Source organism: Micropterus dolomieu, linkage group LG17 (genome assembly GCF_021292245.1).
Source record: "Micropterus dolomieu isolate WLL.071019.BEF.003 ecotype Adirondacks linkage group LG17, ASM2129224v1, whole genome shotgun sequence".
Taxonomy (NCBI): domain Eukaryota; kingdom Metazoa; phylum Chordata; class Actinopteri; order Centrarchiformes; family Centrarchidae; genus Micropterus; species Micropterus dolomieu.
Window position 1 is genome coordinate 2067191 of NC_060166.1, and position 25668 is coordinate 2092858.

A 25668-nucleotide genomic window follows, 5' to 3' on the forward strand; every position below is an offset into this window, starting at 1 on the left:
AACATTGTAAGGAAATGACTCAAAAAAATCTGATATATCATAGAAATGTCAAAATACACTGGAGGGGGGCTTTAATAATAACACATTTTAGTCTGATGTGAAGTGTTTAGACTCACTGCTATTAATCACACCACTGTCACTTTACCTTGTAATTTAGTTTCTAAATGCTTTTGTATTGTTTGTATTTTTATTCCATTCTTTTTTTAGTTTTATATACAGTACCTATAATTATTTTATTCTTTTGACTTTCTTTATTTGCCTGTACTTATTGCTGTCCTTATCCTTATATCACCTAGCTGGACTACATTAAAAATTCATTACCTTGCCCCTGGTGGCTGTTCCACCAATGTTTAAATATGAATGGAAATGTCTATTTGAGCACTTAGGCTCAGTGTAAGAATGTGTGTGAATGCGATGTCGTGTAACAGTGGTTAAAAAGGCTAGACATAGCATTTACATTTTACATTTTGAACACGGGTCTCAGACCAAAGCCATGCGTCTTATCCACTGCACCTCACGACCCTACTGTGGCACACCATGCTTCATCACCACACTGAAGCTCACACTGGTGTGCACCATGTTGTGTATGCATTCTCATTCTTAGAGCAGGACACATCATCTATATATCTAAAGATTGTTTGGACTCCAAACTGGATTTGTATGACTGATTTTTTAACTGATTTATTTTTCAGCAATTGTGTGACCAGATCTTCTCCAGTGCTCCTTTCAGGAGTTGCCAAAACCTTCTGGACATGGAATCATTCAGTGCAGCCTGTATGGCTGATATGTGCAACTCTAATGACACCACTGACTCCATCCTCTGTAAAACGATCTCAGAGTTCTCCAGAGAGTGTGTCCACGCAGGTGGCAAGCCCCAACAATGGAGGAATGCAACTTTTTGCTGTAAGGCTGCTAACAGCTAAAGATGACTCAGCTTGATTGATTTGGATGTTCTGTCCCTGACTTACAGACATCAGCTGCGGTGTTGTTTGATCCTTATTGGTACAGCAATGTTCAAGTGTTTCTGGTCTCCACAGACAATGAATGTCCATACGGCATGGAGTTCTTGGAGTGTAGCAGTTCATGTCCCGACAGCTGCTCCACCCCTCAGGCCAGCCAGACGTGTGATAGCCACTGCCACGATGGCTGCAGCTGCCCTCCCGGTATCCCCACACATTTTTCACTACAGTATATGTATATGCTGTATGCAGGCATACGCAGTCTCATTCATGTGACATAAAACATTCTGTAGTAATGATTATTATCTCTCATCCACTTCTCAGGAACGGTCTTTGATGACATCAGCAACACTGGCTGTGTTGTAGTGGATGAGTGTCCATGTGTGCACAACAACAAAGTCTACAAGTCGGGAGAGTCCTACTCTTACACCTGCAGATCCTGGTAAGATGAGAACGTGGGTGCCATTATTGAGGTGTCAAATACAAAAAAATACAACCGCTGTGGTTGTACATCATCTCAACGTGTTGTTGAAATTAGTGTTAACATCTTTCCAGTTTATTCAAGTGTGGAGAAGAAATTAATCATAATCTCCAAAATCTTATGTGCGCCATTCTAAAATTGTTAGAAGAACTCCTTTAGGGACACAAGTAGGGCTGCAGCTATTAGTAATCAAGTAGTGTACACTGTACATTGATTCATCAAGTAATCGGACAAGAAATACTTTTGCTTGGCGCATTACCTTGTTTGGTGGTCTGCTCCGTGGACACTGTGCGTAGACCGGGTGCTTTCTGCTCAGATGTTGAAGCCGTCGTGTTGTTGCGTGCTGTACAGAGCTGTTTCTTTTAGCTTGAAATGATCCCATACTCTGGACACTTTCTGTCTCTTTTCCTGGCCTGTCTCTTCTTCATCCATGGCTATTTTCTCTCTCTTCCTCCATTTAGCAATCTACGGCGTCAAATCACGCCGTCTTCACTTGTCCAGAGCGTCAACGTGTTGTGTAACAGTAATAACACATACGAAATACTAATAATAATATGCAGTCTCTGAGTAGTCATCTGGTTTATTAGAAGTAAGTAGAGAAGTGAAATTTGGACAAATGGAGGCCTACACATATTATTTAGCAGGAGCCTGTCGGCGTGTGGATCTTCGACATCAAAGAAGCAAAATCATGATGAAGCCAGACAAGTCGGGACAGGTACAGACAAATGACAGCAGAAATCAAAGATATAATCATTATGGATTTTCCCAGATAGAAGGCGGTGATGCAGGACAAATGTTTTCTAAGTGGCGCTGAGGTTGTTTCTGCTAATTAAGTTAGTCCAACTTTAGCAATGCAAATGCAAACTGTTGTTTAATAGCTTTAGCTAGAAGCTGGCCATAATTACTGAGAGAAGTAATGTGTTCCCCTGTCAGTGGTGTAGTTGGATTAATTTCATGTAGTTATTCTGCAGCTATGTATTTTGGGTTTGCTACATGGACAGAAATGTGTTGGTTACGTACGCGAGACAACAATAAAACTGTACTGCAGTACAGTTGGAAGTTCAGCTCAGCCTGCTAAATTTATATTTTACTGCCCTGGTGGAGAACACTCATTCATTTTTACTGCTAACAACATTATGATAACAAGACAGTGTGCCTATCAAGTGAACCAATAATGCTTACTTTTAGAATTTGCATTAAAAATAAAACGTATTTGTAGGCTATTGCTTCGCTACTGTGCACACAAATTATGGCTGTCAGAACTGCTTTGTTTTCAAAAGATTAAAAACGACATTTTGGTAAGATTTGCAGATTGCTTATTTAATTAAACAAAGCGAGAGGAGCCTTGATCCTCACCTGACAATGCCTTTTAAAACTTCACATATTAACTTGTGTGGTTTATAATGGACTGTGGTGCAGAAACAGTGAGGCTTACATTGTCCTGTTATCTGTCAGTGGTCATACTTGATGCACTAGATGTGAAGTTTTTGACATGTTCTTTGCCTTGGTATGTTAGTCCAGATAAGCCAATCCTCCCCAAGATGTAACAAAATGCACGATTACAGTAGAGTAAAATAATGGGTACAGGAGTATGAGATATCATGTGGCACTTCATTTATTGATGTTGCTGTTGTTTGATGAACAATTAACAATAATAATTAAGTAAAATATAATTTCTTAATATATCTACCTAAAGAAACCTCATTTCTTGACTGGCTACTCTCTGCTGTCTCAGAAGACAACACTTCTTGTCTTGTGTCAGCCACCGTTGCTATCTCCCACAGAAAACATTGTTCTGAACTGCCTGATCACAGCTCATTTGTAGTCCAGCCTTTACTTCCGTTCCGTGTGACGTCACAAAAAAACACGCGTCATACTGTCTAGTCAGACATGCCCTCAAAAACAACTCCTCTCCTCTCTCTTCCAAACACTAGCTACCCTCCAGGCAGTCAATGGACATAAAGTTGTTACTGTGATGTAGAGACAGAGCTCAGTTTAAAACAAGTGATAACTCACGACTCTGAAAGTCTTGCTCCAGTCTATGTTTGCTAAGCTGGTAAAGGGAAACATATACAGCTGATCTGAAGCCGTGTTTCTGGCTTTTCAGGACCCGCTTCTGATTGGCTCGTAGTTCTTAACTAGGAACTGCGCATGTGCAACTCCCAACAAAGATCTTTTATGCATCACTCAATAGTTAAAACAGAGCGTTCAACACACAGGGTGAAAAGAGGAGCTGCAACAATGTGCAGTATGACAAAAATATGGTGTTTTTGAAAATGAAAACATGTAAACCTGTTCTGGTACAACCCCTAAATAAAATGATGAACCTGAAAATGAGCATAATATGACCACTTTATAGATAAACTCACTTATTTCATTGTAGGCAAAAACAGAAATCCTTACTTCTTGTTCACTGTATATGCATTTAATTTGGATGGATTTCATGTGGATTCATCCATGGTATAAGTCACTTTCACAACTATAAGGGAATGAATGGCTTTATGCCATTGTAGAGGTGGGTCCTTCTTGGGGACTTTGCGGTTCGATTTTTAAGGCAGGTGCAGGTGTAGGCATATGAAGGTCCATGATTATTATAGTATTTCCTGAGAGGTTCCTTTGTGTATGCAAGCCAAACTACAGAGCAAAATCACACTCTGATTGAACCATTCCACAGTGCAGTGACAGTTATTAGTGTAATTAAATAGCATTCTTTGGACCTGCAACTTATCTAAGAGAGGGAGGAATTAGATATGGTATTACTTTATCACATAATTTACATCAGCATCTGGACAGGATTTAAGTCACAGCCTACAGAAGAACTCACTCTGGCCTAAATGAATTGCCCCCATGCAGCTTTGATGTGTCTAAAAGATAACATTACAGAAACTTTTGTTCAACAGAGGAGAAATGGAAGAAGAGAAAATGTATGTCACTTTTTACCTGTTAACACCTGGGCATAGTGTAGTTCTAATACAGTGACAAAAGCGCAAGTTACGCATACCCAGGGGGCTAAGTCCCCCTTGTCTTTCAATTCTAGTGATTCCTGGTTGTCACCAATGTTCCTCTGCCATTAGTTTCAAGTTTGCATGAAACATGGTGCTGCTTCAAACATGTGGCAAATTGACAATTTTGTGTGCTGTAATGTAATCAGTGAGACTGATCGTTTCTTCATTTTACCTTCATATTCTTTGTACCATTACATGCAGCCTAACCTGCTGTATTATACCCTCTTACCCTCTAATACACAGTGTAATCCATTACCTTATACCAAAAAGATAATACTGATGAGAGTGTGTGTGTGTGTGTGTGTGTGTGTGTGGCTGACAGTGTGTGCGAGAGTGGACAGTGGAATTGTGTGCAGGAGAACTGTCCAGGAACCTGCTCCGTGGAAGGTGGAGCTCACGTCAACACCTTCGATGGAAAAGCCTACACCTTTCATGGGGACTGCTCCTACGTTCTGGCGAAGGTAGCGCATGTCGTCATCTGCAACACTGCTAATGTACTGTTACAACAAACACTAAACCATACTATACCAGGACCATGAAACCTTATGGACAGACAACGACCCATTTGATGGATCCATGTAATGAGCAGAGATATTTGAGTTGTGTCCTAAACCAGATCAGTGATTGGTGACATGAATGTAATATCTCTCTGTAATGTCTTTATTTTACTATAACCACTTTTTAGTCTTCCAGTCATTATTAAAGCTCAGGCTTTTTTCCCATTGTGTATTGCAGCAAAGTAATGGCTCCTTATACACTGTGTTGGTGGACCTGGTCAAGTGCGGTCTGGCTGACAGTAAGACCTGCCTCAGAGCTGTAACTCTGGCCTTATACGGCAATGCTATGGTAAGCACACACACACACACACACACACACACACACACACACACACACACACACTTTGTGTACTTTTGTATTTTGCATTGATAATAGTCTGTGTGGTTGATGGCTTACCTCATTATATTAAAGTTGTGCAACCCTCCCCAGCAGGTTTAAAGGTTTAGTTGCGTTTATTACATTTATTTGTCAGGGACTATGTACAATAATATTTATCTCACATCAGGAGAACAGATGCATTGCACTAGATTTAGCTACTATCTCATTGCCATCTGCACTCTCTCTATGTCACATTGATGTAGACAAGACTGGCTTCTTACTGTAAGATCCATTTTTTGACATCTCTGGAAAAAATATGAAAACCTATACATGTCTTCAAACTGTCTGGAAGCTTGTTCCATTCCTTAATGGTCTTAAAAGAAAAGGCAGAGCTTCTTTTAGGGATTCTGCACTCTCCACTAGCAGTTGAACTCGGAGTTCTGATCACTCGCCTCTAACAGAGTTGTACAAAACTTTTCAGTGGTGGAGGTGCAGTACTGTGAGTTATTTTAATCATCTAAGGAGTGTCTGAATATAAAACTAAGCTGTCAAAGTTCAACATGTTCTTATTACTAAGTATGTCACAGTGATGATACTGTTGTGGTTTCCTGTCCGGAGCTTTTAAAGCTTATTTATAGAAGGACTGAATTGGTTTTAATTCTCTTGCTTGATTGAGACCAGTATGAAATGCAATAGTTGAGTAATTTAAATAATTATTTGGAAATTCTGTTGGATTCCTATTTGATATAATCTAAAATCTGTCATTCCACAAACTGACAGGTTATTAAAGTCCAGGCATCCGGGCAGGTCTATGTGAACCAGATTCTTTCCCAGCTTCCACTGTTTACACGTGAGTTATTTCAAATAGTATTACACTGTATAAAGCACTCTGTAACATGCTTTTCAAAAGATCTCCACAAATAAAGATTATTATTACATGCAGCGCTTTATATAAACAGCTGGAAAGGCTTTTTTTTTTTAAAATACCCCCAGAGTCCTTAGTCACAGCCATAGTCTATTCACAGAATAAAACAATCTACCATGTTTAAGGCGAGACACAACTGTCCAATATGATGATTTTGCTTAAATCTGTCAATTTTCAGATTTTAAGTTATTTTATTAACTAATTATTACCATACTTTAATGAAATGTACTAAACAATCTTGAATAATATATATGAACATTTTTATTATTATTTTTTTGTTAATACTAAGTCCGTGAAGAAAACTGTTAGCAGGTTTGTATGTTATATATCTATAAATGTGTTCATTTCAAACTGACGTGTTTCTTGTACGCCAAGTAATTTTCCTCGCCCTTCAAGACCTTTAGATCATCATAACTTTACACTGTAACTTAGTTATTATAGCAGGTCATTTACAGAGGGTTTTTTAAATTATCTTTTACCATTCTCACTTTATGCGGTATTTTATCTGTACATATGTAGAAAAAAAGGGTCCATCACACATATGACTAGTGTATTTTGAATAAATCCATGATTTTTTTTTTTTAGATAAACATTGAACGATAAAAAAGTTCTGTAAATGTCTGGCCGTTTAGTATATTCTCACAATAAAACCCAACAAATCCATCTAACACTTACAAATGTGCTGGAAAATATATTTGTGTGACATGCAAATCAGCGCATATTCAATGAGGAAATACCTCATTTGCATATTTCAAAAATAAAAAACAAAAACTTGTAAAAAAAAGTGTATATTTATGCACACGTTTCGCTTCTAAACTTTCATGGTGATATACGTACAGTTTGGAAAAAAGCCCATTTGACTTTGGTTATTGATGCAATGGATGAACAGAAATAAGACCAACATAAACATCAGAAGATGAACACGAGAGGCAGCACTGAAATGAATGAAGAAGACCCAGTAACGTCTATATTTCAGTGACTGACAAATTTCTGAAATATTGAGTTTTTCTTTTGTCTGCTACAGCGGAGCTGAGTGCTTTCAGGCCATCATCCTTCTACGTCCTCATCAGCCTCAACATGGGCATAAAGGTGATGGTCCAACTGTCCCCCGTGATGCAGGTCTTCATTTCAGCTGACACATCACTCAAAGGAACCACCTCTGGTATGCCCCCACATTATTGTGTCAGTGTCTGGCAAACACCTCCTCCATATTTGTGTGTGCAGCTTAATGTTGCGTTTATCAGTATTTACAAATGAGTCATCCAGTTCTACTTCCAAACAAAGTGTTATTTAAACACTTTTATATCTGTGTAAATGAGTGTCACCCCATCCAACAGGTCTGTGTGGGAACTTCAACAACATAATGGCCGATGACTTCCTGGTCAATACTGGACTGGTGGAGGGCACCGCTACAGCGTTCGCCAACACATGGAAAACCCGGGCCAGCTGCCCTGACATCGCACCACGCTTTGGAAACCCCTGCAGCCAGGGGATCAGCAAAGGTAGAGGATTGACTCTCTCCTCCAGTGTCTTCTCACATCATTCCACGTTTGTCATGTCATGTCATATTTGAAAATATACCATATGAATGAAACTATACTACACCATAGTCAATTTTAGAGTGAATGTTTTGTAACCACTTCTCTGTATGTTTCTGTGTTTCAGACACTTATGCCCAGCACTGGTGCTCCAAACTATCGGATCCCAAGGAAGTGTTTGCTCCTTGCCACTCTGTCATTAGCCCCAAAAGATACACAGAAGTAGGTCTGCCCACACAAAGCTGTAATAACTAATAAAGTTAACTACTGTATTCTCATAAATGTGTCCATGCCTACTGTGTATCCTAACAGAACTGCAAGTATGACAGCTGTAACTGCGAGAACAGTGAGGAGTGCATGTGTGCAGCAGTCTCCTCGTATGTCTATGCCTGCTCAGCGGCAGGAATCCAGATCACCGGCTGGAGGACGACCATCTGTAGTGAGTAAAACATCAAGCAGTGTTTTGTTTTGCTGTGGTAATAGAGAGAGGCTGCTGATCACATGCAACATCAACAAATCTAGAGCACTTAATTAAATTTTATGAAATGAATTGTTTGTTTATTGCAGCAGTAAACAAAAATGATTCAGTGATGTAAACCATGCACAGCATCTGTTTGTGTTGTATTGAATCAGATCTAGCTTGAAATGTTGAAATTGTTGATGGAGACAGTAGAGAACCCCAGGACAGGGTGCAGTTGCACCCTCCGACCTTTGCTATTGCCACAAGAAACAGGTTACGTACATGTAAAGTCTGCTTCATCTCGCAGACACACTCTCATGGTCCCATTCATCTCACCCATTAGGCAAATTCAGTTCATCATGTCCAGAACAAACAGTGTATGACTACAACATGACGTGCTGCGGTCGTACCTGCCAGTCCCTCAGCCAGGCTGACTACTCCTGCCAGGCCGACTTCACTGCAGTGGATGGCTGTGGCTGTGCCGAGGGAACCTACATGAACGAGGAGGGACAGTGTGTGTCCAGTTCGAGCTGTCCCTGTTATGATAAAGACAGCATTATTCCAGCTGGACAGGTTGTCAGCAAAGACGGCATCACATGGTAAATATGTGGTCAAGAGCATTAGGGGTCAGGTAAAAGTTTATAATATAGTTTATATCGTGCAGCAAACTGAGATTATAGACAGGACATTTTTGTTCCATTACATTTAATACTTCAATTCAGACACTCAAACAAAATGTACTAGGCAGACAACAGGGAGTTATTTTAGGATGAGCCATTGTACTGGAATCAAGCCTCTACAGCTAGCAACTGTCTAAGTATTTTCAAATGTGAGGTTATCGTTCGGGAGCAGGGCCACAGGGGTGGCCATTGATAAAACGGTTATCAATGCATCTTGCTATGCACACACAGGACACACACGGAGCCAACACAGCTATCGAAGACTGTATATACGATGTGTAGCCGTGCTCACACAGTGTGACAGTGAAAATCAGAAGTTGTGCATTGTTTATTAAGAGAGTTATGCCTTTTGCGTTCCATCAACATTACCTTATTAATTAACATTTAAATAAGCCATTTTTGACACTTGTTAATTGATTCAGAAAATCTTTCACATCTGCATCGCGATGCATCTAAGAATGGATTTTTTTCTCCCACCCCTAAGGGCCACGCCTCAACCACACCTCTAATCACCTGTCAAGCTGTTCCTTTATCCACTCACCTTCCCACCTCATCCCTCCATCTGTTCACCCCTATCCACATCCCTTCATGCTCTTTCCTCCATATTGTTGTGGCGTGGTCCTTGCTAGTGAAGCTGCAAATGTTAGCATGGCAGCATGCGCACAATGACAACACAACATGCTGATGCTTCATATAATAATGCTTGCCATTACCATCCTAGTTAACATTTGCTAATTTGCACTAAACAGAAAGTAGGACTGTTGCAGTAATTCAATTCAATTCAATTCAATTTTATTTATATAGCGCCAAATCACAACTACAGTTATCTCACAGCGCTTTTCATAAAAGAGCAGGTCTAGACCGTACTCTATGATGCTATTTACAGAAGCCCAACAGTTCCCACCAAGAGCAAGCACTAGGCGACAGAGGCAAGGAAAAACTTCCTTTTAAGAGGCAGAAACCTCGAGCAGAACCATGGCTCAGGGTGGGCGGCCATCTGCCTCGACCAGTTGGGGTGAGAGAGAGAGAGAGAGAGAGAGAGAGAGAGAGAGAGAGAGAGAGAGAGAGGGGAGGGAGGCAGCCTAGACAATATACACACAGAGGTACAGACAGTAAAGGTGATGTTGCTATAGACTAAATGAAAAATGGTACAGATATTTATAGTAGTGTTAATGGTAACAGTCGTAATGTTATATTATAATAACAATAGGACTAGTAACAGTAGTCGTTGCAGCAGAGGGTGTCGAGCAGGAACACGAGGGCAGCAGGTGACCCGCAGCCACAGATCCAGACTCCACAGCTCCAGAGCCAGAAAACCTGCAGGAAGTGATAGGAGGAGAGAGGAGAGGGACGAGAAAGCACAAGACTACCAGAAAGGGGAGAAGTTGAGTTAGTAACATGCAATAATGGGATGAGGTTGCATACAGAGGGAGAGAAAGTAGAGGAGAGAGGAGCTCAGTACATCATGGGAAATCCCCCGGCAGTCTAGGCCTATAGCAGCATAACTAAGGGATGGTTCAGGACTCACCTGAGCCAGCACTAACTATAAGCTTTATCAAAGAGGAAAGTCTTAAGCCTACTCTTAAATGTGGAGATGGTGTCTGCCTCCTGAACCCAAACTGGAGCCTGATTCCACAGGTAATGGCTATTAGTAAAGTCAAACTTTGGCCTAATGATGGCGCTACATGAAAAGTCAGAGGATTACACTTTATGATGTCATTATACTTTATCATGTGGGAAACTTGAATGGTTCTACCAAATGTTTGCTCATTGTGACTTTTTACCAAACCAGTGCGTGGTGCTAGATGAAAAGTCATGGAATCACCAAAGTCATCAGGATACACCTTGGATGTCAAAACAGTGTGACAGCAATACATGCTATCTGTTAACATAACTGTTTCTCATGTCCCCTCACACCTGTTCTCACAGTATCTGCAGACAAGGAGCTCTCAGCTGCTCAGGGGGGACACAACTACAATGTAGGTTCCCACATAAACACACTCAAATCCCTTTAATTCTAATAACCAAAAGTGTTTTGAATTTGATTGTGCTGAACCGCTGAATTCAATTTGTGAATGATATAATTAACGAGTTGTTAAATTCATTAATTATATCCAAGCTGGAATTGTGTATATGAGCTGTAGAATTTTGACATGATCTTAATACTCTTTATTATGAATGTGTTATTTATCACCCAGCTTCACCAACATGTGTTGCCCCAATGGTTTACTTCGACTGCTTCACGGCTCAACCTGGGACCACTGGGACTGAGTGTCAGAAGGGCTGCAGCACTCTGGACATGACTTGTGTAAGTACAGCACGGCACTCACAGAAGTCAAACGCTTAGACATACAGAACCTCTTTTCACCCTCCGCTTCGGTTGGCTACAGATCAGTACAGGCTGCACATCAGGCTGCATGTGCCCTGATGGCCTGGTGTCAGATGGAGCGGGAGGTTGTATCAACGAGACCAGCTGTCCATGTCTGCACAATGGACAGGTCTACCAGCCTGGAGAGACACTGACTGTGGGCTGCAACACCTGGTTTGTACAGTGCTTTACATACATGTCAGTAGAGTGTGTACCTTTATGTAAACACACACACTAAATATTCCTGTCACAATGTTTTCAGATTTAATTTTATCCTGAGAAAATAAATAAACTGAAAAAACAATGTTTGTAACAATGCAAGCAAGTTCAAAGATGGCCTTTTATGAAAACACAAATATAAAGATAAAAGACACAGGTCAACACATAAAGTACAACCAGCATATATATCCATGCATATTCATCATCTGTCACTTTAAATTCTTTCTTAAATTAAATGTGATATGCTCCACGGTTGGGATGTTTCCGATAATATCCTTCCAGTGTGTGTGTTGATGTCTCTGAGAAATTATATTTATCCACTGCTGATAATTAAAGTGTGTTCCTAGATCCTCTTCCCAGCTTTTCTTATCTTGTATATTTTGATGTTGTCCTTGTAAAATGTTATATATACACACTTTTACTTTAGGTCCAACTTCAAAACCTTTATTTCTCACAGTTATCCTTCTAACATTCCATATAACTTCCATTGGTAATGATGTGGTTAAGTTCTAAGTGTATACCACTCCATTGTACATTTACTTTAGAGAGCAATATTAACTATATTAATTCCTATTACAATAGTTTAATTTCTTTCAATAGTAGCCGGGGATTTCATACACATATCTGAGCAGCAGAGAGGGATTCGACAGGGTGAGGCACTGTCACCTCTGTTTTCATCAGACAGGGTGCCTGGGTGTCTGAATACCTTACCAAAATTAGAGTTTCTGTATATTCATTTTTATATATTTATCATAAGTCTTAGATGATCTGCTAGTTGTCTCTTTGCAATAAAACCTGTATGGTCTGGTTTATAACATTTTCTGCATCAAATTGCCACAAAGGATTTGTTTCTTCAATGTTTATTAAGAACATAGGTCTGTAGGAGTCATAATCAGTTGAGCAGCATTTTTTAAGAATATTAAATGGATCGTGTGTTCCAATAGAGGGACACCAGCTCTTTGTACAAGTAGTTCACAAGCACCTTTGATCTGCTTTGTTATAAAACACATTCCATTAAATAGAATCTGAAATGATTTTACACAAAAAATACCCAGAAGTTATAGAAAAAAAAATCTAAACGTTGTTGGGACAAGACAAGGACAAGAGGAGTGAGAGTGCAGTTTATATTCACACAGTTTTCTAAATTCTAAATTACAATTTAATATTACTAATAATAATGTGGATGATTCTCTAATAAACAAACCACCTACATGGGTATAAAATATGCTATTAGATGATTTTTGTAGGCAGGTTTTGATGAACATTTGTGTGTGGTGTGTCTCCCCAGCTACTGCAGTGACAGGATGTTCACATGTACCACCAACGAGTGTGATGCAGTTTGTAGGATCTACGGCGACGGTCACTATGTCACATTTGATGCTAAGAGGTTTGACTTCAGTGGACAGTGTGAATACACGCTCCTACAGGTAAAGGGGCTGATGAACAGATGTACAGTGAATGGCGTTGTAATCCCTAAAATGTTAGTCCTGGTCAATATGGCAACACGCCTGTGGACAGAAAATGTGGTTTATTGAAACATCAAGCAATCCTTGAGCAGCTACTTAGTCAGAAAGAAAGCAGAAGAGCAATTTCTGTATGTCAACATTTTAAGCTAGATTGGATTCAATTATGTATGTCTGTTTACAGTGCAGCCAAACAAACATTATTTTAATAAAAGGCCGTTCAATATTCTGCCTTCTTCTTTCATGCCATTATCATTACCATTATCTGATTTCATGCTGTACATGACATACACACAGTAAAATAGGTTGCCTTACTGAGGGGTTGGAAGTGTGCAACCTATCTTCTGCAGCTCTTCTTCTAACTCACTGTGGCTGCTCCTTCAAGTTCCATTAATCACTGCAATATTAAAAACATATCTGTTGTCAAAAAATGCCCCAAATTACCAATGCATTCTCACTCCTACTTGACACACATTGACACTTGGTCAAGGTCAGGACTATTGTTATTATTGTTATTATAATCATTAACATTAACATTATTATCATTAACACTACTATAAATATCTGTACCATTTTTCATTCAGTCTATAATATCACCTTTACTGTCTGTACCTCTGTGTGTATATTGTGTAGGCTGCCTCCCTCCCCTCTCATTCTCCTTCCATCCCTCTCTCTTTCTCTCTCTCTCTCTCTCTCTCTCTCTCCCTCTCTCCTTCACCCCCAACCGGTCGAGGTGGTTCACCCCCACCCTGAGCCATGGTTCTGCTCGAGGTTTCTGCCTCTTAAAAGGAAGTTTTTCCTTGCCTCTGTCGCCTAGTGCTGCTCTTGGTGGGAACTGTTGGGCTTCTGTAAATAGCATCATAGAGTACGGTCTAGACCTGCTCTTTTATGAAAAGCGCTGTGAGATAACTGTTGTTGTGATGTGGCGCTATATAAATAATATGTATAATAATAATATGTCCATATGTGATGAGTTTGAGAGTGATGACGGGTTGAAATTACCCGTGACTTCTTTTGTGACAAGATTTTGGATTAATAATCACCACAGTCAGAAATACATTGCATTTCCTTTGGCTTCTTCATAATGAAAGCTACCACATATTTCCACAGTTGAGCACTGAGCTGCATCTTGAGAAAATGTTGCATTAGCATTAACAGTAAGTACAATTTTGCGTTCAAAAGACATCTAATAACCATTTAAACACAGCCCGGACTTCTAGGCTGAAACAGGCTGAATTTGGGCTGCAGTGAATATTTGGTAGACGTCTAACCATAGCCTGAGAATAGACAAGTCATCAAATAAACAGTTTTTTAAAGACTACACATACACCTTCCGTAGACAACAAAATAATGGCTTATGACGATTGCTTACTTGTAGAAATACATAACCCAAAAAAATATAATAATGTCCAGATGGTGCATTCCAACATATGAGTGTTTATTTACTTCTTGCTTACAGAGGCTGAAAGAAAATGAACTCAATGTTTTCTGAAGTATTAAGGGCATCTATACAAGCCACCAAAGGTCTAAAAACTGTATGCTCCTTCAGTCAGCCACACCATTAGACTGCAGCACACTCCTGTATGCCTTTTGGACCTGCAAGGACATGAGCATTAACAAATCACACAAAAATATCTAAACATACAAATTTACAAACAAAAATAAATATAAACTATCAAACTGTCTCCTACACAAACAAATTAAATATAAAGATTTATTAAGAAAAAGGATTACAACGTAGACAACTTAAGATAATATACATGATAAAAATTTAAAGGAATTATTGATAAAATATTATAAATACAATTATATATAAACATTATAATAAAAATACAAACAATTCTAAGAACTTACAGTAATAAAAATCAATAACGACAAAATAAATGGGGCAAATGTCCTCTTGCGTTTGCTGTAAACTCTCGCTCATTGCTCTACGACAGGTAACTGTTGTTTAGAGAAATAAAAGTGGCTGAAATGTTTATCGCAAGATCTGACAACTCTGATGTCTTCTAACTTTCAAGTCTGATGTTGCCAGTAGTCATGTCTCAGTAGGGCTACAGTTGCCATCTAGCAGCTGAGAATCATAAGGCATTTTGTTTTAAATTAAAATGAAAGTGTGAAAACGTTTACTTGTGTTTGAGGATATAATGTCACACAGCTCACAATCTGTGTGGGTGAAATCTACATGCAACCAATTTTAACACTATTTTGGTTGTGATCATCGCTGGTCTGAAACAGGGCTGTGTAACATTATGACGTAATATTAGATCACTGATTGCCTCGATTTCACCGGGTGGGCTAAAAGCAGACTACATATAGTCTATCCAAATCAGAGCTACAGAGAGACCATTTCAATTAAGTGATAATTGTAGTTAGTACATGTAAAAGTACATGTAACCAATTTTAACACTATTTTGGCCTTAGCCATCGTTGCTCTGAATAGCCAAACTGTTCATATTAGACCACTGATCGCCTCGATTTCACCGAGTGGGCTAAAAGCAGACTACACGTAGCCGTTGAGAACTAAATCATGGCTATAGATAGACCATTTCAATAAAACAACAATTAATAACTTGGTCTGGCTAATAGCTAGATCGTGGCTACACACAGGCTACACACAGAACATGTGAAAGAAATTCAACCAAAAACCTCGTAAACTGTTGACTTTGCTTACATCGTGGTATATCATACATCAAGTTATTTTGGTAAAAGGTTAAGGTTATTGTGGCTAGAAGTGGGTTTCTCATAGCCGGACTAAATTGGGTCTATAGTTACAATAGATGGTGAAATGACAGCTATTGCTTGCTGGGATACGGCTGTAGGAGAGTGAACAGTAAAGATCTTATTGACATAAGATTGGGCTGACAATGCCCTCATCTTAGGTAGGCAATCTTTATCCAGTGCAAGAGTGGGTCCCTATCAACGAAAGCTACTACATAGAGAGGTATTTGCTGAATTTAAATACACTGAATAGATTTTGCACAAAAATGCTGACACCTAATTGTATCAATGATGGAGTTTGACTAGTGAAAAACGTCAGGATTTTAACTTTACCAATGGTGTCCGGTAATTGCATCCTCTGTCTGTGACTCATTCAGGACTACTGTGGCTCTGGTCTGAGCAATGGAAGCTTCAGAATTATCACTGAGAATGTCCCATGTGGGACTACAGGAACCTCCTGCTCCAAGACCATCAAGATCTTCCTCGGGGTAGACACAACACACTTACACCGTGCACATCTTCTGCCTCAAACACCAAATCTGATAAGCCTTTATAATGCCTTTCATAAGTTAGCAATACTAAAATGATTTATCAAGGGAGGAAACAAGCAAAATACATTGAACTGTACATTCCACGGTAAGGTTAAATCTAAAACTAATATTCATCCAATGGTCATGCTATTATGCCTATGTATTGTATGTAGATTAAGAATTAATAAATTATGGTGCCGGTGGTTATTAACAGTGGTTATTAACATCTGGATACCTGAAAACAGAGCCTTTAATAACACAAGCCCGTCTCTGACTTTATAATTTCCGAGAATATGTTTATTTCTTGTAAATTTACCACTAATCTTCTCTGAATTTTACCCCCTCCCTCTGTATTCATTGTTTTCTGCAATGGCCTTAATGTGCCGCTGTAGATGCCAATGTAAATATATCCTGGTGCAGTAACAAAATGTATGTTTAATACCCACAGGATAACGAATTCCAACTTAAAGATGAGAACTTCCAGGTAGTAAAGGGCAGCAGCCAGGTGTTCCCTGCTCAGGTTCAAAAGATGGGTATTTACCTGGTGGTGATGATCAAGCCGGGACTTGTGCTCATGTGGGACCACAAGACCAGTCTTTTCATTAAACTCAGCCCAGAATTCCAGGTAAACAACCTGCATGTCTTGATTGACAAGTGGCTTTAGCACAAAGCATAATTATTGGTTAAGCCAGTTCATTCCAAGCTGGCTAATTGTGAGAACACACCTTCCGCAAAGCAACTTGCATTAATCAATTATTTAAATTAACATGTCGATTAAGTAAAATGACTGCAAAGGAAAATGGAAGAATTAGTATACACCTACTGAGCTTTTTAGTCTCTTTTGCTTATTACTTTATGTCTGCTCTCATCAATTCAGAAAAGGTTAGTGACTAGCTTTTGAACGTTGCATCTAGCTTAAGGATAGGACAGTTTCCACAGGAGCTGGTGGTGATAAAAGGAGAGTGAAATCTGGACCTGGATTTGTCTGGTAAATTCAAACATGACAGGGTTCTCTTGCTGCCTGATAAACAATTCTATTATTCCTGTCATTCTCTATCTCAGGGTCAAGTCTGTGGTCTGTGTGGAAACTACGACGGCAACAGTAAGAATGACTACACAACGCGCTCACAGGAGACAGTAGCAGGCGTTCTAGATTTTGCTAACAGTTGGAAGGTTTCATCCAGCTGCCCAAACGCCGAACTCATCATGGATCCTTGTGCTCGCAACAGCTACCGGGGAGCCTGGTCCCAGAAACAGTGCAGCATCATCACCAGTGACACCTTCCAGAGTTGTCATTCACAGGTAACTATGTTGATACCAAACGCACTTGCATGGATCCACCAGTGACGGCCTTAAGCATCTGGGGGCCCATTTCAAGAGCTAATATAGGGTCCTACTCAAACCCATCATGGGGATGTTTATGCTTGTGCAAAAATACACAACATGACTTTAATCCCGAATCATCATTTTTAGAAAACATTTGCATTTAAACATATTTATTTATACATAATACAGGGCAGCTGTGGCTCAGGAGTTAGAGTGGGTTGCCTTTTAATCAGAAGGTTGGTGGTTCAATTCCCAGCTCCTCCAGCTGTTTGTCAAAGTGTCCTTGGGCAAGATGCTGTGCTGGCGATCTGAGCTTTTCAAATAAGTAGCTCAGGCAAACACTGAATTGTATTCAAGTCTTCTGCAGAAGGACTCACAGCAACACACATACACCATATACATGTATGCTTGAACGCTACACGAATATACGCTTCTCAATACAGCTCCTCAATCAAATATGATTTTAAACATGTCTAGTAAAAATTTGAAAATCAAATTATAGGCTAATTATGGGAAACACTGCTTTCACTACCACCCCCCTTCACCCCCAAACAAAGTAGTCTCTCCCGACTTTTTAGCTAATATCATAGTCATAACAGCAGCAAGAGTAGCCTATGGCTTTAACAAAGCATATAGGCCTAAAGTTTCTTAACACCAGCGGCTGAAATAAAAAAATAAAGCAAGTAAATCCCTTTTAAACAGCTGTTTTTCTGCACATGTAGCCTTTATAAGAGCAGTCTTCAGTAGTTATAAAACTACTTTAAAGCCACTCACTCCCGACGAGTCCAAGCAGTGACAGACCAAGAGTTTCTTTCTGTAAGATTCACGTTGCTGTGAGCAGATGCTTCAATAAATCAGATGTAGAAATGTTTGCACTGAAAGCTTTTTGCTGGTCACACAGAGTTTACAATAGATGACACTGTTCTTTGCATCTTAGACTGTGACACAATAATGGAGCAGCTACTTCCAGCTGTGGAAAAGACGCCTCCTTCTCCTTCTCCATTCTTTTTAGCAGGTTCATTTAGTTTTGGCTATCAGCGGACATGAACAACAAAGTCCGGTGCCGCTGAGCTGCTGCACAGTCGTGGATTTAAGTCAAGGACGGTGCGTTCAGTAACAGTAACGCAGCGTTACTTGCCTTTAGGGTTGGGCCTATAGACAATGCCATCGTCCATCGGCGATGGCTGACAGACATCACGACATTGAGCCGGCATCGTGATTGTAAAATCTCAAATATTTATATTATACCACCCTGTGAAAGCAGATTTTAATGACCACAAACATTCTTATTGTTGTTTAGCACTTGCCTCGGAATGTTCTTCTCCCCACACTCTGACACACACACACACACACACACACACACACCTACGCCTCTCTCTCCACCCTGTCTGCTTCATTTACTCCGTCAGCTGTATGTTTATAAAGCCTAACACAACAGTAATTTAACGTTATAAACAGCCAAAACCGTGCTGTACAGGGGAAATGTTAGCTCGCGCTAACCGCCTTCATTTTTCCAGCAGTTGGGGAAACTACAGACTTTTATTAATGGACACACAGTGACCTACACTGCACATTTACTGCCAGACAGAAACGTACTGCTAATATTTTTCTCCGCTAACTTTCAGTCATGTTCTGCCGCTCGCACCGCGCTCGCACAGTGTGCGAGGTAAAATCATTACTTCCGCATTGATATTAATGATTCTGTGACATTTAAGTAAAGTGGTTATTCAGCTGTATTGTGCCGAATACAGGGGGAACACTGGTCTCTGTTATGTGCACGCCACAGACGGTCTGGTCATGAGTTCCCTATTTTGGATTCTGTCAACATTACGTAATCAATTAACAAAAATAATCGTTTTTTTCTCACATTTAGAGCCAGAATCTTCCATGTCCGCGTTGCGATGCATCTAAGAATCGACGTTTTCTCCCACCCCTACTTAACATCCTGAGTGACATACTGTGCAAATACTTAAAATACATACAGTGTGTTTCCTGAGCTCTAACTTCACTGACTTGATCTGCTACTCTGCTGTTTCAGCACTCCACACAGACTAAGGTCAAAACTCAAACCCAAAATTCCCAGTGGCCTAAAAATACAGCTATTACTAAGTGGACAAAAGGCAGCACAATCCTGTGTCACTGAACTGTTATCAGTATAATGGGTTGTACATATTAGACTTAGGTGGTACACAGAAATTTGTACTTTCAGCAAAAAAAACTGTAAATCTGCATTTTTATAAAGACATTTCTGATGAGTTAGGTAGTTTTAATTTACAGACTGAAAAATGTGTGCTGCAGAATTGTGCTGTTTTCTAACTTTTTGGATTTGCAGTGAATAAATAAAATAACTTTTGGGTAACTTTTAGGCATTTTCATAGTTAGATATCGTGATGTATCATTTTAGGTTTGTCTTGCAATATATCGATTATGGCAGAATTGCTGTATTGTGATGTTATCGTTATTGTGAGGCATGTATTGTGTATCGTATCGTATCATATCATATTGTATCGTGAGGTACCCTGCGATTCCCACCCCTATGCCAGAGTAATACGGCAAACGGTGACAAGTGTGCCAAACAACCCTGGATATTCATGTTTTTTATGTTCATTTGAAATTTCAGGATAACTTAAATCTAGTAGTTATTAACAACATTTAAAAAAAATATTTATTGGGCATTCTTTAGCCTTTATTTGACAGGACAGTGGATAGAGTGAGGAAGCGAGGGAGAGACATTGGGGGCGACACGTAGCAGAGGTCTACAGACTGGATTTGAACCCTGGCTGAGCTAACCACGCCCCATAACAACTATTTGAGAATGTACACTACAGCAGAGAGCAAACACCAACAAAATGTGTGTGAAAGCGGCCCCAGCAGTTATAGTCAGCAACAGGAACTAATACATGAGAACTAAAGGAGATGATGAAGGAGATAACAATGCCTGTGCACACTGGGTGAAATAAGCAGAGGTGGGAAGAGTACTAAACTATTGTACTTAAGTAAAATTGCTGTTACATTGATGAATTTTTACTTAACTACAAGTAAGGTTACTGTTATAAAAATCTACTTAAATAAAAGTAAAAAGTAACTCACTTAAAATTTACTCAGAGTAAAAGTTAATTAGTTACTTTTTTAACCTCTAGAGAAGTTTTGTCAATATTTTTGCTTCATTATGAAACACTGGACTGTATATAAAATAAAAATAAAATCCCTATTTAGACTACATTCAAACAGGTGGTAATTCTTTATGTGACTTCACAGGCGTTAGCATAATACATTTTTTATTAATATAGACCATAGCATAACTTGTAGCATTAACTAGTTACCAGCAGGTTGCTAGTGCCCACCAATATTAGCAATGTCATGCACCGATGTCTTTTTAGTTAATTTGAGCAAAGCCTCTTACTAAACTATGAAAACTTCTTTTACCAACTACCTGTGTTACAAGCAGGGTGCAAACTACGGGGTGCTCGGCTTCTCTTAATAACCCATGACATGTTATTTTTGCCATTGCCGTTTCTAAATCTTCTGTATCATCATGGATCATGCATAAAATGAGTAGCGTCAGGCTTCATCCAACCAGAGGGAATGATCACCAGCAGTCTGCAGTGAGAGTACAGCCAGGGACGCTGCAGACGGTTGGTGATCGTCCCTCTGGCTGGATGACCCCCGATGCTCCTGTTTTACTCATGATCCATGTGCTACTCAGGGCCGGCCATGACAGTGTTGGAGCCCATGGCGAGATGTGAAATTTTGAGCATTACACCAATTTATGGTTCATCTCCATCTATATAAAGCAAAACACAATATTCAGGCGGTATGTGACAGTTCAAAATATTAAAATGTAATAGAATTCAGGCATTCTGTATGCTATTTCTTTTAAATATGTTTTCTCCTGTAGATCAACTTTTCTAATTCAAATAAAATCCCTGCTGAGTCAGTAGACAAACTTTAAACTTTTTAATATTTCCCTGTTGCTTTTATGTTTTATGTAAATCACTTTGAATTACCTTGTTGTTGAAATTTGCTATACAAATAAACTTGCCTTACACATGCTTGGACTTCCCTTCTCTTTTGACTCTCCGTTTGGGGAAATAACCTCTTTTAATAGGCCTACGTGGGACCTTTTCACCTCAATGATAAATTAATTCATTTTAATTCAGTTATAAACTCCTGGACTTCAATAGCTCCTGTGTTTCAGCAGGTTTTTTGCTCATGTTCAAAACTTTCTGCACATTCAGAATATCTCCCAAAGTTTTCTCTGACATGTCCAGAAAAATATCACAATATTACGAGACTAACGTCATAATTTATTCAGAGTTCATAATATTTTTATTCTAGCTGATGTCTACTGTGCTGTGCTTCACATTATTGATCTGCTTGTATATAGCCTATCCCCTTTAGACCGTTAGCGATTTGCGCTGTGCTAGCACCACGGGTCAGCCCTGGTGGTTCTGCAGCTGGGGACTCTCCGCAGCAAGCTGAGTAACAGTCAGTCCTGTCTTTGAGCCACCAGCAAATGTGATTTTTTTTTTTTTACCCAGGAACTGCTGTGATTTCAAATGTAGTGAAGTATAGTACTTCAAAGAAAACATACTTAAGTAAAAGTAAAATTACAGATTATAAAAATGATTTTAAAAAGTACACAAAAAAACTACTGTTACTACTTTATAAAATGTATGTATTATAAATGTAATTCGTTACTTTCCGCCTCTGGAAAAAAGTAGTTTATTTTAAATGTTGGTTAATTATTCACCTCTTACATGTCATTCGGGGTCCATTGGAGGGTGGGCATTTAAATTGAAATGGGTGAAACATAGCTACACCTGGGATTGGGATACACACATAAATGCATAAATATGTGTGATACATATACAAAAATTATCACTACTTGCCATGGTATTTGGGAAACTATATAAATACATGTATTGTTCCACATTTGGTGTGGCCTGCCCATCCATCTGTTTAATCAAAATGTTTCAGAATAAACAGGGCTATATCATAATTATTCTGCTAAACAGTACTTTATTGTGTGTTCAAGGTTGACCCTGGTCCATACTTTGATTCTTGCGTGAGAGACTCTTGTGCTTGTGACACCGGTGGGGACTGTGAGTGTCTCTGCACTGCTGTGGCTGCCTATGCCAAAGCATGTAATGAAGCTGGGACCTGCGTTAAATGGAGAACTCCTACACTGTGTCGTAAGTTTGGCCATCATCACACCAGGAAAATCTGAACTACAGTATTTGAGGTTTTCGAGGGAAACTGGGGTGCTAAAACAAAATCAGAAATTGCCAAAAGATTAAAATGTATTTGTCGTATTAATTACAGTAACACCCTGACATTTGTAATGAGCTGAGAAAAACTTTTGTCTCTTGCAGCTATTTTCTGTGACTACTATAACTCCCCTGGTGGCTGTGAGTGGCACTATAAGCCTTGTGGAGCTGACTGCATGAAAACATGTAGGAATCCATCAGGCAACTGTTCCAACCTCATCACCGCCCTGGAAGGTACATTAGAAAGATCTACTGGCATGTCATCTTCTTGGAATCTGTGCTTTAAGACCAGGAGTGTGCGCAAAGGAGATGCAAATTGAAAATGGATAAAAGTCCTATGTGAATGTTGTTGTGTGCATTTTTCAGATAGAGCAAGTCTAGATCATTCTCTTTGTAATAATATTTACACAGACCCAACAATTCTCACCATGAGCAGTTAGTAGTTTACCATTTTGGTATATTTGTATTTCTACTGGTTAATCACATTTACATTTACATTTACTCATTTGGCAGACGCTTTTATCCAAAGCGACTTACATTTGAGGAACAACATAGAAGCATCAGAGCATCAAATACAGATCTACAACTGACAATACATACTAGTAAGAGCAGCAATAAATACTAGTAAGAGCTCATAGTTCATATCACATCAATGGGGTAAATACCTAGGGAAGGAAGTAAGAGTTAACAAAAAAAGTGCAATTAATACAAGATAATTGTAAGGGGATAGACAGACAAAAGAGCCGTTTCAGTAATCAAAATGCTATAATGGTGTTGCAGGCTGCTATCCACAGTGTCCCCCAACCCAGCCCTACTTTGATGAAGACACCATGAAGTGTGTCGCCTGGGACCAATGTGGATGCTATGATGAACAAGGCACCCATTACAGCATTGGAGATAAGGTTCCATCGAAAAACTGTTACACTTGGTATGTCTCAGACAAAGGATTCAACTTAGCACACAGTAGGCAGTGATGGGTATACCACATTTGGACACTCATGCTGGTGATACAAAATATTTGACTAGAAAATATAACATATTTTGAATGATCAAAGCTGATTGCAAGGATACATTGCTTTTGACCGCTACAGAGGAGAGCAAGACGCCTCTGTCTTATCTCTTTAGAAACAAACATCAGCTTCATATCAAAGCCAATTCACAAACCTGTGAGTAAAGCATATTAATGAGAAATGTCAGCACAGCTTTTATAACAATAGTGGTGATGGTGAATAGTGGAGATGGTGGATAAAACACATGCCTTTGGTGTCAGAGACCCGGGTTCGAATCCATTGTGGGCTAGCAATGTGTCCCTGAGCAAGATACTTAACCCCTAGTTAATGGTGATAATTCCACAACTTCCTCCAGTTGATTAATGGAAAAAAGTAGATGAGTTGCTTCGTAAGTATGTATGCCAAGAGGCACAACCTATAAAATATTTTTCTACACTGCAGCCTTTTAAAGTTATCCCTAATTTTCAGCTTTCCCACCAATGTTTCCAGATATGTCCAATAATAGCATAGTTGAATACACTATTGTTGAAAAGTAATGGAGGAATTAGTAGAGGAACAATGTGTCTTAAATTTGTTTTCCAATATTCCCAAATGTTATTTTGTGTGTCTTAAAGCATTTTTCCAAATGCAATGACATGACCAAAATATCCTCCTTTTTCAAAGTTCCTGTACAGACTCTGGAATAAAATGCAGCTACAATGTAAACTGTAAGTACACATATTCACTGACAGTGTATTTATATAATAATTTATTTGTGTATATATATGAAATGTATGAATAAACACTACTACTAATAATACCTGCTCGATCTGCAGCTTGTACATGCTACATTAATGGGAAAACCTACGAATATGGGGAAACCATCTATAATACCACGGATGGGCTAGGAAATTGTATCATAGCGGAGTGTGGGGCCAATGGAACCATGACAAGGAACATATACACATGCTTAACAACCACCACCCCTGGCCCTACAACAACCCCCTTTACATTCAGCACAGCTGGAAAAACCTCAGGTACCTGTATCTATACAGCATAGCTATTGATCCTGCTCTCATGTTCATAATAACTGCTGAAAAAGATTAAATATTTCATGTACAGAAACAGTATTGAACATAGTATGTCTGATTTTAACACAGTTGTAACTACATCACCATCAAAAACCACAAAAGGAACGACAGCCAAGACTGTAGAAACAACTGCATCAGAAGCGTCAACGGTACCAGTTCAGACAACAAAGCCAACAAGAGTCACCACTGGCCCAGTAACAGTTTCAACCACAACTGTTATTGAAACTACAACCTTAGTGCCAAGTCTCACAACAACAAGCCCAGAAACAACTGTGGTAACATCAAGACCTTCTGTTGGTACCACAACTACTAAAGTACCATCAACAACAACTAAAGGAACCACAGTACAACCTGTTGAAACAACCACATCAGAAGCAACAACAGTAAAGGTTGAGACAACAAAACCAACCAAAGAAGTCACCACTGGCCCAGTAACAGTTTCAACCACAGCTGTTATTGAAACTACAACCTTAGTGCCAAGTCTCACAACAACAAGCCCAGAAACAACTGTGGTAACATCAAGACCTTCTGTTGGTACCACAACTACTAAAGTACCATCAACAACAACTAAAGGAACCACAGTACAACCTGTTGAAACAACCACATCAGAAGCAACAACAGTAAAGGTTGAGACAACAAAACCAACCAAAGAAGTCACCACTGGCCCAGTAACAGTTTCAACCACAGCTGTTATTGAAACTACAACCTTGGTGCCAAGTCTCACAACAACAAGCCCAGAAACACCTGTGGTAACATCAGCACCCTCT

General features: G+C 39.4%; 1 protein-coding gene across 1 annotated transcript in view; it reads left to right on the forward strand.

Moving 5' to 3' along the window:
- The first annotated feature begins 493 nt into the window (after nucleotides 1–493).
- LOC123985999 (mucin-5B-like) overlaps nucleotides 494–25668 on the forward strand; it is a 43324-nt gene continuing 18149 nt past the window's right edge. The window contains exons 1-25 of the mRNA XM_046074035.1: nucleotides 494–568; nucleotides 708–903; nucleotides 1038–1163; nucleotides 1284–1401; nucleotides 4768–4906; nucleotides 5181–5291; nucleotides 6102–6171; nucleotides 7271–7408; nucleotides 7584–7748; nucleotides 7912–8006; nucleotides 8097–8223; nucleotides 8588–8843; nucleotides 10854–10903; nucleotides 11123–11232; nucleotides 11315–11466; nucleotides 12800–12938; nucleotides 16073–16183; nucleotides 16674–16850; nucleotides 17288–17527; nucleotides 22590–22746; nucleotides 22927–23055; nucleotides 23602–23749; nucleotides 24495–24538; nucleotides 24647–24821; nucleotides 25206–25650. Of these exons, the coding sequence (XP_045929991.1) occupies nucleotides 494–568; nucleotides 708–903; nucleotides 1038–1163; nucleotides 1284–1401; nucleotides 4768–4906; nucleotides 5181–5291; nucleotides 6102–6171; nucleotides 7271–7408; nucleotides 7584–7748; nucleotides 7912–8006; nucleotides 8097–8223; nucleotides 8588–8843; nucleotides 10854–10903; nucleotides 11123–11232; nucleotides 11315–11466; nucleotides 12800–12938; nucleotides 16073–16183; nucleotides 16674–16850; nucleotides 17288–17527; nucleotides 22590–22746; nucleotides 22927–23055; nucleotides 23602–23749; nucleotides 24495–24538; nucleotides 24647–24821; nucleotides 25206–25650 (3693 nt within the window). The remainder of the gene's footprint in view (nucleotides 569–707; nucleotides 904–1037; nucleotides 1164–1283; nucleotides 1402–4767; nucleotides 4907–5180; nucleotides 5292–6101; nucleotides 6172–7270; nucleotides 7409–7583; nucleotides 7749–7911; nucleotides 8007–8096; nucleotides 8224–8587; nucleotides 8844–10853; nucleotides 10904–11122; nucleotides 11233–11314; nucleotides 11467–12799; nucleotides 12939–16072; nucleotides 16184–16673; nucleotides 16851–17287; nucleotides 17528–22589; nucleotides 22747–22926; nucleotides 23056–23601; nucleotides 23750–24494; nucleotides 24539–24646; nucleotides 24822–25205; nucleotides 25651–25668) is intronic.